The sequence below is a fragment of the Vitis riparia genome, chromosome 5 (assembly GCF_004353265.1).
Source record: "Vitis riparia cultivar Riparia Gloire de Montpellier isolate 1030 chromosome 5, EGFV_Vit.rip_1.0, whole genome shotgun sequence".
Classification (NCBI taxonomy): domain Eukaryota; kingdom Viridiplantae; phylum Streptophyta; class Magnoliopsida; order Vitales; family Vitaceae; genus Vitis; species Vitis riparia.
Genome location: NC_048435.1, coordinates 18,982,995 through 19,001,504, shown reverse-complemented (window position 1 = coordinate 19,001,504; position 18,510 = coordinate 18,982,995). Strand labels below are relative to the sequence as shown.

Sequence of the window (18,510 nt, the reverse complement as noted above, 5' to 3'; positions counted from 1 at the left end):
GGCAGAATCTTTTAGATGGTTCAGTGTCCATTTTGATAGTTAAAAAGGCACATTATATATATAGTTAAATGCAAAGGTTTTGTAGGACTATCAAAATCATTACCATTTATGTTTGTTACTTAGGGATTGTGTTATGAATGTTTGGTTCTACCATTATGTTTGTTACTTTGGGATTGTGTTATAAACGTTTGCTTAAAGAAAGTTATTGGCTTCCTCACTTGACCAACCTATTAGCTTCTTTACTAGGAGCTAAGCTTTCACAAGATAATATCCAATGATAATATCTGCAAGACCCTCTATAACCTCTGGTTGTTCTTGATACTTTCCCATTTTATTATATTTTTTGTTGTTGTCCCCCTGGCTTGGGAAGAAAACCTTCTAGTTAGCGGCTGTTTCAGATTCTTTTCATCCTTCAAAGTGAATTGGATGCTTTATCAACATCTCTAATGATATGTTACCATTTGCCATTGATTTTCAGCTCTCATTCCAGTTTAAAATTGGGGAATAGTTTTTTTGTGTATCTTCAACTCCCTTACATTGAATTTTCATTTCATCAAACTTATTTAAAAAAAGGTAGGTATTTTTTTTGTAACTTTTTTTTCTTCTTCAAAAAAGGTTGTCCCAATAAACAATTAGTGGTTGTCCTAAAATTCTATGATTGGTCTCCACACTTGTTCGTGAAATTTGAGCTTGTCCAATAAATTTCATGTAGCAAATTGAACCCCCTTTTCATTTGACATGTCAGACCAACCAAAGTACCTTTCCAAGGTGGCTAAGCAATCTAAATAGGCTTGGTGCATTAATTTTTCTAGCAAAATCTAGTACTTTTATGGGTACCTTATTTGTAATATCACTAGCCATGTGTTGATCATGCCTCTCAATCCAATTTAATTCCCTCGCATCATTCGTCATATCCAAGAGAGTAGGTTGTGACATTTAAGATGATGTCTTGCCCTAACATCACTTGTTGGAGGTGGATCTAAACCAGCCCCCCCTTTGCTCTACATTATCCTCAACACATGCTCTGTTGTCCTTGTAGCCATTAGTTGCTAGTTTGGAAGTATTAGTGGCTGAATCTTTAGTGTTGTAAGGATTTAAGGAAGAATGAAATTAGGGAAGTTGTGATTTTTTAGAAAGAATTAGGTAATCCGGTGATCAAAGGGATTTGTTGTAATTGAGTTAGAAAAGTTCTTTATTTAGGTGCTAGGATTTTTGTATATATATGAGTCCTTGTATAGGTAAAAAATTAAGGAAAATAATTTTATACATTTCATTCCTTCCATATCTTTTCTTCTACATGGTATCAAAGCCTTAGGCTTGTCAATCTGGGAAGAGAAGATTTTCTTTTTCGGCTTTCATTGCAAGTTGAAGATTGGAGTTGACCTTCATTGTTGACTTCAAAGTTCGAGTTGAAGACTAGAATCGTCCTTCATTGTCGACCACAAAATTTCCTTTTATTTGAGTCAAGCCATTAAAACAAACAGGAGGCGAACGTAGGGCCAAAGAAATCGTCGCCATCAAGCTGTTGCCCTCACACCACTGTCATGCGCTGAAATAGCGTTGCAACCCTCGTTTCTACCTTGCATTGCTGTCGTGCCACTAAGGTCACGCCATCACCCTTGATCTCCTTGCATCAGTGAAGATTCACCGTCATCATCACTGATTGAGAGAGAGAGCCCTCGCCCTCGCCCTCACTGCAAACCAAGATCGCGAACCTCTCGCGTTCGCAACAGAAGATCTAGTGATAAAAATGCTCTTATTTCATCAATTCTTGGATATACCCGCCCATTCTCTTGGAATTTTAATTTTCGCCGAAATCTTTCTGATTCTGAGATAGAAGATTTAGAGGGCCTTATGCGGTCTTTTGATCGTCTTCGCATATCACCTTCCGTTCCAGATAAGAGATCCTGGTCCTTATCTCCTTCAAGTCTTTTCACAGTCAAATCTTTCTTTCTGGCCTCATCCCAATATTCTGAATCGCTTCCAGTTTTCCCTACCAAGATTGTCTGGAATGCTCAAGTCCCTTTCAAAGTCAAGTCCTTTGTCTGGTTGGTGGCTCACAAGAAGGTTAATACTAATGACTTGCTACAATTGAGAAGACCCTACAAAGCACTTAGCCCTGACATATGTAAGTTGTGTATGAAGCATGGAGAAACAGTAGATCACCTTTTCCTTCATTGCTCTTTGACGATGGGGTTGTGGCACAGATTATTCCAATCAGCAAAGATGGATTGGGTTTCCCCAAGGAGCATCTCTGACATGTTATCTAGTAATTTTAATGGTTTTGGATCTTCCAAGAGAGGGATTGTCTTATGGCAAAACGCATGCATCGCGTTAATGTGGGTGGTGTGGCGGGAAAGAAATGCAAGGATTTTTGAGGACAAAGCAAGGAATGCCGAGTATCTTTGGGATTCTATTTGTTTTCTTACTTCTTTTTGGGCTTTTTGTTCTAAGGTTTTTAAGGGGATTCCTCTTAACATATTACAACTTGATTGGTTAGCGGCGTGTAACTAGAGTGTCTACTTTTCTCTTTTTGCACTTTCTTATATTTGTTTACTTGTAGTCTTGTTTCTCTTTGTTGGGAGGATTCCTCATCCTTCTATTTGTACCTTCTTTTTATCAATATATTCCTTTGTCGTTTCCTATAAAAAAAAACAATGTATTTTCAGCTTGGATTCTCGAATCTTTTGCTTGTTGGGTGGTGGCGAACAATGCGGCTTGCGTTGCGGGAGATGCTCGCCTGTAGGGCCCAACCTGCTTCCTACCTGAAAGAAGCACTCACAGCTAGTTGGACTAGTGTGGTGGAAGAAAGATTTTAGAAAGGGATTGCTTTATGGAATATATATATATATATATTTTTTTTTGATCAGAAACGAAGAAAAATATATTAAGAGAAGAAAAGATACAAGAGAAGGAAAAGATACAAGAGAAAGAGAAGAAACAAGAGAAGGATGAGAGGTCTTTTCCACAAAAACAAAAACTGAACAAAAGAGAAAACACCCAACTTTAGAAAACTAAATACAAATAAAAACCCTAACACTCTCAAACTTTTGAAACGCAAATTGCAGTCCAGTTGAGTTGTAAAATACTAAGAGGAACTCTGCTAAAAGCTGCAGTATAAGAGGCTTAAAGAGAGGAATAGAAAAGAAGTAAGTCCCATAACATCTCTTCTGTTCTCCCCTTATCCTAAAAAATCCTATTGTTTCTCTCTTGCCATACCATTCATAACAAAGTGAGGCAAGTGATTTGCCAAAGTGTCTTGCCTCTTAATGAATTTCCCAAACCTTCAAAAGCAATAACCATCATGTCCACAATACTCCTTGGAGGGATCGAAGCCAACCCTGCTAGATGGAATAGCTTGTGTCAGAGTCCAATGGTAAGAGGACAATGAAGAAAAAGGTGGTCAATCGATTATCCATTTCCTTTATAAAGAATGCACCATTGAGGACAAAGGGATTTGTAGGGTCTTCTCAATTGCAACTTGTCATTGGTGTTTACCTTCCCATGTACTACTAACCAAACGAGGGCCTTAACCTTTGAGGGGGCTTTTAAACTCCACAAAAACTTGGCCAGAAGGCACAAGATAGGATTTGAGACTTTTGACAAGGCCAAGAAAAAAGATTTCACTGAAAACAAGCCTGATGATGACAAAGACCAAGCTCTTGAATTTGCCAAAGAAGGAGAGAAAAACATTGAACTAAGGGAGGATATGATTCTTTGAAGGAGATCAATTTCTGTATCAGTAAGATTACGAAAAAAATTAAAATTCCAAGACAGTGGAAAGGAATTGCTAAGGACATTTGAGACAGTGAGGTTTTTCACAAAAGTAACTCTAGAAAGACCAGCAAATTGAGAGCACAAAGCTTGGTTACCTATCAAAAAGAGGAAGGCAAACTCTAATAAAAAAAAAACTTTGTTCAGCTTGTTGATTTTCTTCATGCCTCTTTTTGTTGTTTCAAAGAGGATAGGTGCTAGATTGGAAAAGATTCAAAGAGTTTTTCTATAAGGAGGAGAGGCTTTGGAGCATAAGTAGCATCTAGTGAATTGATCCATAGTTGCATGGACAAGTAGAAAGGGGGTTTGGGTAGCAAAAACTTATCCACCCTTGATAGGCTCTTCTTGGGAAATGGTGTTGATGATTTGTGAGTGAAAGGAATCCTCTTTAGAAACGGGTGATTGGAGGGAAGTATGAGCAAACGGGTGATTGGTGTTTTAGAGAAGTGAGGGAGGGCTATGGAGTGGGTGTGTGGAAGGCAAGCAAGGGTGGATGGGAGGTTTTCAAGGGTAGAATAGGTTTCAAGATGGGTTACGAGAATAGGGTGAAATTTTGGAAGGACAAGTGGTGTAGGGGCACTCCTTGGAGGGAGATTTTATTTGAGCTCTACTCTATGGCCTCTACACAAAATGAATGGGAAATTGATGTATAAGAGTGGGGTAGCTAGAGCCCTAAGTTTTTGAGATAGTTGCATGATTGGGAATTAGAGGTAGAAGTATTTTTTGGAAGATTATAAGAGCAGTCCAGTAGTATGATCACTGAAGATAATTTTGTTTGGTTGAACATGAGGAATGACATTTTTTCAGTTAAGTCCTTTTCCTTTTTGTCATATGGGTGAGGGGGTGGGTGTTTTGTTTGACATAGTCTGGAATTCTTGGTTGCCATCGAGGGTTAGCTTCTTTGCTTGGGAAGCTGACTTAGGTTAGGATACTAGCTTTGGATTAGCTCATAAGTAAGGGTTGAAATATTCTAAACAGATGTTACATGTGTAAAGAAGAAGAAACAATTGATCATATCCTCCTTCATTGCTCAAAAGTAATCTTTTTGTGGCAGTTGATTTATGGTTTTTTAAGTGTTCAATGGGTGATGCATTCTTCAATTAGAAGTGCCCTTTTGAGATGACATGGGTCCTTTGTAGGAAAGAAAAGAAAAAAGGCTTGGGAGGTTGCTTCATGGTGTTTGTTTTGGACCATTTAGAGGAGGAATAGGAGAGATTTTGGAATTGTGAATGGACCAAGCAATTAAACGTTCATTCTTGTAAATCTTTTTAGAAGGAAACTCTCCTTGGGTGGCATGGAGCGTTTGTGGGGAAAACCTGTAAAAAGGCTTGGCAAATGGCCTCCCCTTATGTATTTTTTGGTCAATTTGGAAGGAAAGGAATTTGTTAGTTTTTGGGAATGAGGAGCTTTTGCTTTAAATACTGAAATATTCTTTTGTATGTAATCTTTGGTCTTGGGTTAGGGTGTTTATAGTTTTGAGCCCTTCTTCTCTTGTTAGCTTTTTTGATTGGCTAGTCTCTAAGTAAGGGAAGGTGAAGTGTTTTGTTTCTTTCCTCCCCCCTTGGTTTTGAGCCTTTGGGCTGCTTTTGTATACTCCTTGTATACTTAGAGGGCACTGTTTTGGTGGTTCCTCTTTCTATTTAATATAATTCCATTTCTCTATAAAAAAAAAAAAAAAAAAAATCTTTTAGAATGTATTAGAGTGTCTGTAGGGGATTATTCCTTTTCTGTATTAAACTTTGTGGATTGGTTAGGCTCTAAGTAGGGCTTGGTTCCTGTTTTTTGTGTTTTTTGCGCCTTTTGTCTTCCTTATATATATTGTGTATGCTTTCCCATGCTTGCTATCATTGATAATGCAATTGTTATTTACTTATAAAAAAATTGTTCTTGAATTTGGATTTCTAAAGCGTCACCCTTCTCCATAATAATATAAATGTTGTCGATCTATCAACTTCTCCTAGACCTTGATCTACTTTTAGTTGCCGTGGTCCTATTTTTTTGGCTCTAGTATTAAATTTGATGCTATATTTTAAAAGTTCTAGTGCTATGTAAGTCTTTTCTTTGTTGTGTAGTGATATGGGATGTTAAAGAAGACAAAAGAAAAGAAAAGACAAGAGAAGACAAATCCTTGGCAATCACACCAAGCTTTCTAGCAAATTACACCTAGGGTTTCCTAAACAATCACATTCAAGTAGGGGTGGCAATTTGTAAATACCTTTTTTATAGGCTGAATTGCTATGCTTTTTCAAGAATAAAGAAATATTGTTTCAAATGGAAGGGGTTATCCATGTTTTTTCCTTTGTTATTTCCCATGTTACATGGGTTTAGGTATGATTGTCGGGTGTGACTATGTGTCTGCTCCTTGGATGTTTAGGGACAAGGCTAAATGGACTTTTAACAACAAAATATGGGTACTTGGATATGGCATGGTTTAAAAAAAAAAAAAGAACCAATGGGAAGCAAAATCATGTTATTACTGAAAAAGTCCCCTTTTTTCCCTCTCTTTTCCCTAAATGTTCTTATTATAAATTATCCACAAACTAGTATAATGAAATTATTTAGAAATCAATCAAAAAATTGATAAAAGTGTTCTTTCTTTTTCTCTTATTCTTGAATATCTTCATAAAAAGCCAGAAAATTTATTACTTACAATGTGGTAGCACCTATTAAGGATAATTAAGGAGTTAAACTGCATTAACAGTAGATGGAGGAGAGAGAAAGACCTAGAGAGAGAGTAAGCGAGAGCGATGGAGAAGAGTGATGGTTCTAGGGCGCGAAAGGGGACGTAGCGAGCTTTATCCTGTCAGGGGCTTGGAAAAGTAGTTTTGGGGTAGAGTCGAAGACCTTTGAGGTCGAGACAGAAAAGAAGAAGGGCAAGATGCAAATCTTCATTGTGGAAAGAAAGAGAGGTGTCTCTTCATGGATTAAGCTGGGGCCGGCGAGTTTAGGGCCGCTCCTGGAAGGTCTGATTTTCTGCACCAAGGATACGAGAACTGGACATTGGGAGAAACTTTGGCAAGAGAATGGGAGGACCTTCTCGTTGGTGCGCGGCGAAAACAAAGGGGGATGTTTCCTCCGTTTGGGTGTTGTTGATTGGGAAAAGAAAAGATTTAGTATCTTTGTACCCAAAGACAGAAGAGCAAAAGGGGGTTGGGCTCTTTTGGTGGAGGCGCTACGGGAGGTGGAGGCTGTTTCCGAAAGGCAAGTGAGACAGAAGGATAAAGAAAAGCCATGGAAACCCCTGTTGGAAAAATCCTTCGCGGAGGTGGTTAAGCAGCCTTGCAGCAATGAAGAAGAGGTGGTCAGGGTGAAAGTCGACAACAGGGTCTTAAGTCAAAGCTTGAAGAAGCTAGCCCACTGTCTTGTTGGCTGCTGGGACCCCAAGCTAGGAAAGGGGGACGACTTGAGAAGCTGGGGACCCAAATGGCAAAGTTGTGGGGGCTGAAGGGTAACTTAGGTTTGGCTAAATTGGAAAGTGGCAAGGCATTATTGGAATTTGAGGCGATGGCAGAAGCTAAGAAAGCCCTAAAAGTTGGGGAAGTCTCGGTCGGAGGTTTCGTCATGCGTTTGGAGAAGTGGAGCCAAATGATGAGATGTCTGATGGAGGGAGAGAGAGGCTTGGGTGAGAATAGTTGGATTACCCATCTCTTTATGGGATCGGGATATCCTGAGTAGGATAGGGGAGGAGTGTGGGGGGTTTTTGGACATCGACGCTAAAATGGAGAAGATGGAGGAGTTGCAGTGGGCCAGAATCCTGGTGAAGATTAATGGTGAGAAAATCCCTAATACGGTGGAAATTTGGGTCGAAAACATGGGCTATTCCTTAGCCTTGTGGTGGGAGACTAGGCCAACGCTAAGATCGCTGCCGACTGAAGAAAATGGGAAACCCTTCGAAGCAGTTGGAGAAGTAGAGGGTGAGGTTCTGCCATGCGAGGGCAAGCGCGTGATGGAGGCTGCATGGGGCCTAAGGCTTGAGGACCATACGCAGTCTGCCGATGGGACGCAAGGGCAGACAAGCGGGTCGGGGCGCCCCTTGGACTGTTCTCGGGGGCTTGCTTGGTCGACTTTTGGGCCCCAGGGTGTGGCGAGAGCGCTGGGCGGGCCCATCAAGCTGGGCCTCTTGGAGGAGCCTCGAAGCTCCATGCTGGGCTTTGGGCCTGAGGGTCTAGACCCATCCCCCTCTCCTAAGGTTGAGTTTTCCCTCGGGCCAAAGGAGATGGTGGATCCTAGACGGACCAAGGCCTGGAAGACTTCAGTGGGTTTTGGGCCGGCTTGTTCAAACGATGGTCAAAGCCCATCTGTGGAGTCCAGAGACCACTTTGGTGAGGCCCAAAACTCAAAGAGTTCTAGCCCAAGCCTTTCGAGGAGTCCATTCTCTGAAATTCCCCTGTTTTGGGAGAAAGATGGCCAGCGCAGGCTTTGTGAGGTAGAACTCCACTCCAAAGAGAGATCGAAGACTGATCTCGCCCTTTTTGAGGAAGCATTGAGGTACGAAAGCATTTCTCTTCAGTTTGGATGTTTGGTTTCTGGACCATATTCTTCCCCTTCTTTTTTTTTCCGGTCGGACTCCATTGGAGGAGTATTGCGACCTTTCTGGGGATGGAAATGAGCGAGATGAGGGAGAAAATTCGCTTCAATTACTCAATGGTACGGAGCCCCCCTACGGGTGAGACTGTCAAATGCTGGGACTTGATGGAGGTCAACAAAGGCAGAATTGAAGTACTTGGAAAGGAGATGTGCTCTGCTCAAATAGTGCCACGAGAAACAAAGGCATAGGGGGAGCTCAGCTGGGAGGAAAGTGATCTGGCCAAGTTTAGTAAATTCTTGGGGTTTTCGACAGAAGGTCTGGAGAAAGATATTGTGGATTTCTTGATTAAAATCCGTAAGAGAAGGGAAAGAGTTCACAGCAAAACCCTTCTGGAGGAATCTAAGTTCGAAAGGGAACTGAAAAGATTAGAGTGTTCCATTAACTATGAAGGAGGGAAGAAGCAAAATGGTGGAGAGCAAGTAAGAGGGTGTCAGATTATGGAAGTTAAATGAAGCTAAGACTCTTGAGCTGGAATGTTCGTGGAGCCAACGACAGTTCCAAAAGAAGGGTAATTAAGGCTGTGATCAGGAGTCAGAGGGTGGATCTTTTCTGTCTTCAGGAGACCAAAATTCAGACATTATCGGAGGGACTGGTGAGAAGTTTGGGTTCTGGTAGGTGGTCAAATTGGGTGGCCTTGGATGCCTATGGCTCTGCGGGAGGGCTGTTGATTTGTTGGGATAAAAGGTCTCTGGAAGTGCTTGAGATGGAGGTGGGAAATTTCTCAATTTCCTGCAGGATCAAGGAATGTGGAAGATGGGCTAACTTGGATCTTTACTGGTGTGTACGAGCCTTTCTCCAAAAAGGATAGAGACTGTATGTGGGAAGAGTTAGGGGCGATCAGAGGTTTGTGGGACGATCCGGGGTGTTTAGGGGGCGACTTCAATGTCATCCTATCCCAGAGGGAAAGGAGTAGGCAGGGAAGGCTGACTGGAGCTATGAGAAGTTTTGCCAGACTGTTGATGAGTTAGAACTTCTCGATCTTCCTATGCAAGGGGGTGCTTTCACTTGGAGTGGGGGCAGGAATAATCAATCCTGGGCTAGACTGGATAGGTTTCTAGTGACCCAGCATTGGCTAGATATGTTTAGTGGGGTCGCCCAATGTAGATTGCACAGACCTACATCTGATCATTTTCCTATTTTGCTGATGGGTGGTGGGTTAAGGAGGGGCCCTACCCCGTTTAGATTTGAGAATACGTGGCTTAAAGTGGATGATTTTAAAGGACTTCTTCGGGGATGGTGGCAGGGGATTGAGGTGAGAGGAAGGGCCAGTTTCAGACTGGCCTCCAAGCTGAAGGAGTTGAAGCAAAAAATTAAAGTATGGAATAGGGAGGTGTTTGGAAGGCTGGAAGTCAATAAAAATTTAGCTCTCCAGCAAGTGGAGTATTGGGACGGTGTGGAAAGCGAGAGGAGCCTTTTTGTAGAAGAAACCGAGCTGAAAAAAAAAGCTAAGGATGCTTTTAATAAATGGGTGCTTATGGAAGAAGTCCACTGGAGGCAGAAGTCAAGGGAGCTGTGGCTTAAGGATGGGGATAGGAATACTGGTTTCTTTCACCGGATGACTAATGCCCACCGTAGGAATAACTCCCTAGATAGGATCATGATTAATGGGGAGTTGTTGACTGAGGATCAGGAGGTGAGGGAGGGGATTGTGAACGCTTTCCAGAACTTACTCTCAGAAGAGTCGGGTTGGAGAGCTGACATTGAGGGGCTGCAACTCAATCAACTTAATTCCCGGGAAACTGAAGTCTTGGAGCTGCCTTTTACTGAGGAGGAAATCCATTTCGCCTTGATGGAGATGAAGGGAGACAAAGCTCCAGGCTCGGATGGGTTCACAGTGGCATTTTGGCAAGCATGTTGGGATTTTGTGAAGGAGGAGGTGGTGGATTTGTTCAAGGAATTCTATGAGCATGAATCCTTTGCCAAATGTCTTAACACTACCTTTTTGGTCCTTATCCCTAAGAAAGGAGGTGCTGAAGACTTAGGGGATTTCAGGCCCATTAGCTTGCTCGGGGGTTTGTACAAGCTTTTGGCCAAAGTCCTGGCGAATAGGCTGAAGAAAGTGTTAGATAGGGTGGTCTCTGTAGACCAAAATGCCTTTGTGAGAGGTAGACAGATTTTGGATGCTTCTCTAATAGCTAATGAGGTGATTGATTATTGGTATAAAAGAAAAGAGAAAGGGCTGATCTGCAAATTGGACATTGAAAAAGCTTATGATAGTATCAACTGGAAGTTTCTCATGAAGGTGCTGCTTAAGATGGGCTTTGGGTCTTGTTGGATGAATTGGATGTGGTGGTGTATTTCAACTGCCAAGTTCTCCATCCTAATCAATGGGGTGCCTGTCGGTTTTTTCTCGAATTCAAAGGGGCTGTGGCAAGGAGACCCTCTCTCTCCTTATCTCTTTGTCTTGGGTATGGAAGTGCTTAGCACCCTTCTTAGAAGGGCTGGTGAGGGGGGCTTTCTTTCCGGCTGCAGGCTTCGGGGGAGAGGGGGTGAGGAGCTGACCATCTCCCACATTTTTTTTGCTGATGATACAATCATTTTCTACAAAGCTAGAAGAGAGCAAGTAGCCAATCTAAGTTGGATTTTGGCGTGGTTCGAGGCGGCTTCCGGTCTTAGAATTAATCTTGCTAAGAGTGTTCTAATTCCTGTTGGGGAAGTGGATGAGTTGGAGGAGTTGGCGGTTGAGCTAGGGTGCAGATTGGGGGCTTTACCCACTGTCTATTTGGGGCTGCCCCTTGGAGCTCACCATAAAACCTCTTCAACTTGGGATGGGGTGGAAGAGAGAATGAGGAGAAGACTAGCCCAGTGGAAAAGACAATACATCTCGAAGGGTGAGAGAATCACTCTTATCAAGAGCACTTTGGCCAGCATACCCATCTACCCCCTGTCCTTTATTCGCATTCCTAAGTCTGTTGCAAAAAGGATTGAAAAACTTCAAAGAGACTTCCTTTGGTGGGGGGGAAGCTTGGAGGGGAAAACTCACTTAATTAATTGGAAGGTGGTATGCAGCCCAAAGGAGGAGGGTGGTCTAGGCATCCGGAAGATTGACTTGCTGAACAAAGCCTTGTTGGGTAAATGGATATGGAGATATGCCTATGAGAAGGATAATATTTGGAAAACGGTGATTGGGGTGAAATACGGTCAAGAGGGGTGTGGATGGAGGACTAAGGAAGTTTGTGGGTCTTTTGGAGTGGGAGTGTGGAAGGAGATCATGAAGGAGGCTAATTGGTGCTGGGAGAGCATTGAATTTAAGGTGGGAAAGGGGACTAAAGTAATGTTCTGGACGGATAAGTGGTGTGGTAATGCGGCGTTGTCCCAAATTTTTCCCTAGCTGTTCACCTTGGCGGGTCAACGGAATGCCACTGTAAGTGAAGTGTGGGACTCTAGCCTTGGTCAAGGAGGTTAGAATCTTAGATTTGCTAGAGATTGCAATGATTGGGAGCTGGATCAGATAAGAGATATGCTGAATTTGCTGAGGGACTTCAGGACTTCTCCTGAGAGGATTCAGTGAGCTGGAAAGGGGAGGGGGGGGGGCATGGCGCTTTTGGGGTTAAGGGTGCTTATAATATGCTGATTGGCTCCACAGTTTGCGCCTTCCCGAATAAACGCATTTGGATGGACAAGGTCCCGACAAAAGTTTCTTTTTTTGCTTTGGAAGCCTCGTGGGGGAAGATCCTCACTTTGGATAGGCTTCAAAGAAGGGGGTGGCAGCTCCCTAACCGTTGTTTTTTGTGTGACTGTGAAGAGGAAAATGCTAATCACATTCTTTTACATTGTATAGTGGTTAAGACTCTTTAGGAAATTGTCCTTGCCATTTTTGGAGTTCAGTAGGTGTTCCCAGAGTCTGTTAAAGAGGTGTTATTTAGTTGGAGGGGCTCTTTTGTGGGGAAAAAAAAAAAAAGATCTGGAATTCCATTCCGTTGTGCATATTTTGGACGGTTTGGAAGGAAAGGAATAGGTTAGCTTTTAGGGGGGGTAATAAAAAATTCTTTTGTATGTAATCTATGGAGTTGGGCTAGGGTGTACATCGGAGAGGAAACCTCTTCTCTCTTAGGCTTTTTGGAGTGGCTCGCAACCACTTGAGGGTTGGTGAGGTTGCTCACTTTTTTTCTGTTTCTTGTCTTGGGCTTCTGTGTATACCCCTGTATACTTGTGGCTTTTTGGCCCTTTTTTATATATCGTTGTTTATCTATCAAAAAAAAAAAAAAATAATTAAGGATAATTAAGAAAGACCAAAAAAAAAGAGAGAAATCAATTAAAAATCAAAGTAGTCATAATTGAAGCCAACTAGGACTATCTGATGAGGATCCCAACCCCTTGTGTCATGTGGTGTCGCCATGGTTATGTTAGGGGAAGTTTGAAGAATCCAGTTTATCACAGGTTATTTGTCTTTGAAGAATACATGTGCCTGGTTCGTTCTTCAGGCTTTATAACAGTCTGTCAGTTTTGCAGAACATTTGTTTTGTTTTGAGTCTTGACATATTTATGGGAACCTAACACTAAATGAGATTCTCAGTTTGGTTCTTGCTTTAATACCTAAACCATGATTATGCTATTCTACATTCTACTAGCCTGATGCTTGGGCTTAAAAGTTCTGTGCTGAATTTTCACTAGGTTGGTTTTTGAAAAGCAAAAATTTCTCTGCTTTTCTTCTAAACTGCCTATGTTTCTTCTTCATCTAAAAAGAGTTTCATAAGTTTAAATGATTTCATGAACTCTTCTGTATTATTTTTTCTAGTATGTTATATAATTCCCAAATCTCAAACCAGCATGTGGCATTGTGTTTAATTAGGTAAATAGTAAAAAATTGTCTGTTGATGTCTTATGCATTGATTGTGTATATTACCTTTGTTATGATGATTTTAATTTTAATTTTTTTTTATAAAAATATTTTCTGATTTTTCTGCTGGATTTAAGGCTCATATATGTAGGCATTTGAGTCAAGAAGCTCGTGATTGTGGTCAATTGGTTCTATGGTTGGATTGTGATCGTGAAGGAGAAAATATATGTTTTGAAGGTACCCTTTCTGTTTATCTTGACTGAAGTTCCTTAAAATACAGTATTCTCTAGTGCAATTTAAATTTCTTACTTGGTAATGTTTGATATCTCCAATTTGGATTTTTATGGTATTAGTTGTTATAACATGTGCAGTGGTAATTTACTAGGATTCTAGGAATCAATATTGTTGATGTTTGATGTTTGTATACTTTAGAGAGATTTAGTTATGGGTATATGTGATGATGGTATATGTTATTGTTTGCTTTACATAGGTTGTGGTGCGGGTGCTAGGTGTCCAAGTCATGTAATCTCCAAATTTTATGATAAGGGAACTCAACCACAAAGGATCCAGATATTAGGTTTAGATATGTGGACACATCATGCATAAAGTAGTGCTAAAATTTTATGCCCATTACTTATATAATAGGAGCTTTACATTCCCAAGCTTAAGAAGTCCCAAAAGCGATATGCTCCCGCTTATTTAACTTATATGTTCTCCCATATCCACCAAATAATGTATGTAGATTTGATGCTCTCTCTCTCTACCCCCTCCTCTTGGCTAGAGGGGAGGTACACACATCCCTGAACATTTTCAATGACGTTTTTTTTGTTGTTTTTATTTTTTTTATTTTTTCTGTGCTTGTTCTTGTGTGTGTTTTGTTTTGTCATTTTGAAATGCCTTGGAAGTTTCACATATACAAGTGAAAGGGTTAAATAGAACATTCTCTAATTTATTGCATTGAAATCAAACCTTGACTTACATTTTTCTTTATTTCTCATCTCTCTTCAATGCAATGAAATAGTTGTTTTTGATCAGGAAAAAAAAGAAAAAAAAAAAAATCACATGAACATTTCATTTTCTTTAAGGCTAACAATCTATGAACAAAAATTTGTTGGGGCATTTTAGACTGTTCTCTTTTGTCTTTTCTTATTTTTATTGCAAGAAATAATGAGTTACATTAAAAAGTGTCTAACGAAAGGGGGATTTACCCTATGTGAATAGGAAGTATACAATGAGTGCCTAAGGCACCAAGAACACCTTAGCTCCCCACCTAAACGGTTGATTAAATCCAGAAAAGGTTGAAATTTACAATTTGACACCAAATTAAGCCATGATGACAAAATATTTATAAAGAGATTTTTCAGTGTCACTTCCAAATCCCTCGCCTTCAAAACATCTTTTCTCACTCTCTCCAAATGGACTAAAACAAGAAGTAGGAACAATCCTCCACTACCTCTTCTTGTGCTTTCCCACAAATTTTCTTTGCCAACCTGAAAACTCCTTGATTGCTCAGGGAGAGCACTAATAACTATATACTGTTGAATATAATGTATTTATAGTGTATAACCTTTCCTTGTTAATATAGGACACATGTATGGTAGGACACATGTATGATAGTTAGGACTCCTAGCCTTGTATATATATATATTTCTCAATTGTAAGTTGATCATTACATTAATGAGAATCAAGGTCTTTCTTCTTTCTCTCTCTCTCAACATGGTATCAGAGCCAAGGAAGAAAACCTAATTCTTTCCTGTTTCCCGTGTCATCAACTCCGGGAAACCTTCCGGTGACCGTGTTTCATTCCGGTCACCTTCCCCATCTCCCAATACTTTCCGGTCATTCGGATCGTCGACAGAAACCACTCACCTCCGGCGAACTTTTCCGGCGAACTTTCTAGCGACGTATTTTTCCGACACCGACCATACCAGAAGGAGCGCCTGGAGGAGATCTCCAACTTTTGTGAAGGCACCGGCACCAAAAGAGCCTCCACGCGCCGTCCACGCGCAATTTTCTGGCCGGCGGCTGCATCTCACGCGCCGGCGCGTGAGGCCTTTTCCGGCGATGCGCCTCCTCCTCCAGCTTCGCCTGACGCCGACCAGCCTCCCTACCTCCCTGGTTCTCCCATCCGAGCCCTGCACGTACCTCTTTTGGGGATTTTTGTCTCCGTCGGCCCTCCAAACAGTCTTTCCGGCGAAGCTCCGACTACTTTTTCTCCACTCCAATCCCTGCACGTGCCTTGGGAAGTGTTCTTCTACCTTTCTGGTGGTACCACGCCGCGATCTGAGGCCGTCTCCATTTTTCGGTGGTGCCACGCCGCAATCTGAAGCCGTATTAGGGCTCTCTTCGATCCAAACATACTTCATTCTCCAGATAAGTAGATATGACTACTAAAAATTCCATTTTTTCCGCTGTTATATCTGGATCTCCTATGATTACTTCGGGGAAATTGGTTGGCAGTGACAATTATCTTTCCTGGTCTGCCTCTGTTGAACTTTGGTTTATGGGTCAAGGATATGAGGATCACTTGATTACACAGGAGGCAGATATCCCTGAGGTTGACCGCGTACAGTGGAGGAAGATAGATGCACAGTTATGTAGTATATTATGGCAATCGGTTGATCCCAAGATTCTTCTTCATCTTCGGGCCTACAAAACTTGTTTTAAATTTTGGACTCAGGCCAAAGGATTATATACGAATGATATCCAGCGTCTTTATAAGGTGACTTCTGCTATTGTCCATCTCAGCCAACAGGACTTGGATCTATCTACTTATATTGGCCAGATTGCCTCTCTTAAGGAGGAGTTCTTGACTGTGATGCCTCTTACTCCGATGTTGGGGCTCAACAAACACATCTTGACAAGTTCTTCATGGTTCTTACTCTTATTGGCCTCCGTCTGGATCTTGAGCCTGTCCGCGATCAGATTCTTGGTAGTTCATCAGTTCCGTCCTTGGATGATGTGTTTGCTCGCCTCCTCCGTATCTCCTCCACTCAGACTTTGCCATTTGATAGCACTTCAGATTCTTCTGTGTTAGTTTCTCAAACTAGCTCTCGAGGAGGCCGCAGTGGTACCCGAGGTAGAGGTCAATGTCCTCATTGCACCTATTGTAATAAACTTGGCCACACTCGCGATCGTTGCTATCAGTTACATGGACGACCTCCTCACACTGCCCATGTGGCCCAGTCCTTTGATTCTCCGCTGCCTCAGCCTCCGAGCTCTTCCGCATCTCAGGCTTCTGTTGCCTCTGTTGCCCAGCCTGGTAATGCCTCTGCCTGCCTTACCCACACATCTTCTCTTGGACCCTGGATTCTAGATTCTGGAGCTTCTGATCACTTATCTGGTAATAAGGATCTTTTCTCCTTTATTACTACTACCTCTACTTTACCTACTGTTACCTTAGCTAATGGTTCTCAAACTGTGGCTAAAGGTATTGGTTTGACCCTTCCTCTGCCTTCTCTACCTCTCACTTCTGTCCTTTATACTCCTGAATGTTCTTTTAATCTTATTTCCATCAGCAAAATCACTCGTACTCTTAATTGCTCTATTACCTTTTTTGATAAATTTGTGACCTTGCAGGACCGGAGTACGGGGAAGACGATTGGCATAGGACGTGAGTCTCAAGGCCTCTATCACCTCACCTCGGATTCATCTCCTGCAGTTTGCATTTCCACTGATGCTCCTCTCCTCATTCACAATCGTTTGGGCCACCCTAGTCTCTCCAAGTTCCAGAAGATGGTCCCTCGTTTTTCCACTTTATCGTTGCTTCCGTGTGAGTCATGTCAGCTTGGGAAACATACTCGTGTCTCGTTCCCAAAGCGTTTGAATAATCGGGCAAAGTCTCCTTTTGAGTTTGTCCACACTGATGTTTGGGGTCCTTGTCGGACTGCGTTTACTTTAGGATTTCAGTATTTTGTCACTTTCATTGATGACTATTCTCGATGTACTTGGTTATTTTTAATGAAAAATCGAGCTGAGTTATTCTCTATTTTCCAGAAATTTTATGCTGAAATCCAAACCCAGTTCAATATTTCTATTCGTGTGTTACGCAGTGACAATGCCAGGGAATATTTTTTAGCCCCATTTACTTCGTTTATGTCTCATCATGGGATTCTTCATCAATCTTCTTGTGCTCATACTCCTGACAGCTCGTACTCTCCTCCTCCATAGTAATGTTCCTTTTCGGTTTTGGGGGGACGCTATTCTTACCGCTTGTTATTTGATTAATTGTATTCCCTCCTCTGTCTTACATGATCAGATTCCTCACTCCCTTCTCTTCCTTGACCAACCACTTTATTTCCTTCCTCCTCGTGTCTTTGGTTGTACTTACTTTGTTCATATTCTCACTCTTGGACAGGACAAGCTTTTCGCCAAAGCCATGAAGTGTCTCTTCTTGGGATACTCCAGACTTCAGAAGGGTTATCGTTGTTATTCCCTTGAGACTCATCGATACTTTATCTCCGTTGATGTCACCTTCTTTGAGGACTCACCATTCTTTTCCACCACTTCTGAGTCTCTTCCTGTTTCTGAAGTCTTGCCTATTCCCATTGTCTCCCCACCTGATGCTATGCCTCCTCGACCACTTCAGGTTTATCATCGTCGCCCTCGTGTCGTTGCTCCTCTCCCTTTTGCTGAGGCACCTGCTGACTCACTTCCTATCCCTTCGGCTTCACCTACCCCGACTCTGCCTTCTCCTAATGACTTACCTATTGCTGTTCGGAAAGGTACTCGCTCTACTCGTAATCCTCATCCTATCTACAATTTTTTGAGTTATCATCGATTATCTTCACCCTATTCTGCTTTTGTTTCTGCTATATCCTCTGTTTCTCTTCCAAAGAGCACCCATGAAGCTCTTTCCCATCCAGGCTGGAGACAGGCAATGGTGGATGAAATGGCTGCTCTGCACTCTAATGACACTTGGGATCTTGTTGTTTTACCCTCGGGTAAATCTAACGTTGGCTGTCGTTGGGTCTACGCAGTTAAGGTTGGTCCTGATGGTCAGGTTGATCGCCTTAAGGCCCGCTTAGTTGCTAAAGGCTGTACTCAGGTTTATGGTTCTGATTATGGTGACACATTCTCTCCTGTTGCCAGATTGCTTCTGTCCGTCTGCTTCTCTCCATGGCTGCCATGTGTTCTTGGCCTCTTTATCAATTGGATATTAAAAATGCCTTCCTTCATGGTGATCTTGCCGAGGAGGTTTATATGGAGCAACCTCCTGGTTTTGTTGCTCAGGGGGAGTCTGGTTTAGTATGCAGGTTACGCCGTTCTCTATATGGCTTGAAACAATCTCCTCGAGCATGGTTTGGCCGTTTTAGTTCTGTTGTTCAAGAGTTTGGCATGCTTTGCAGTACAACAGACCATTCAGTTT

At 42.0% G+C, this 18,510-nt stretch overlaps 1 protein-coding gene across 2 annotated transcripts in view; it reads left to right on the top strand.

The window, feature by feature from the left end:
• Nucleotides 1-18,510, top strand: part of LOC117914164 (DNA topoisomerase 3-beta) — a 92,184-nt gene that overhangs the window by 18,040 nt on the left and 55,634 nt on the right. For both annotated transcript variants that reach the window (XM_034829389.1, XM_034829390.1), the window contains one exon: nt 13,280-13,379. In XM_034829389.1, coding sequence (XP_034685280.1) covers nt 13,280-13,379 — 100 coding nt within the window. The remainder of the gene's footprint in view (nt 1-13,279; nt 13,380-18,510) is intronic.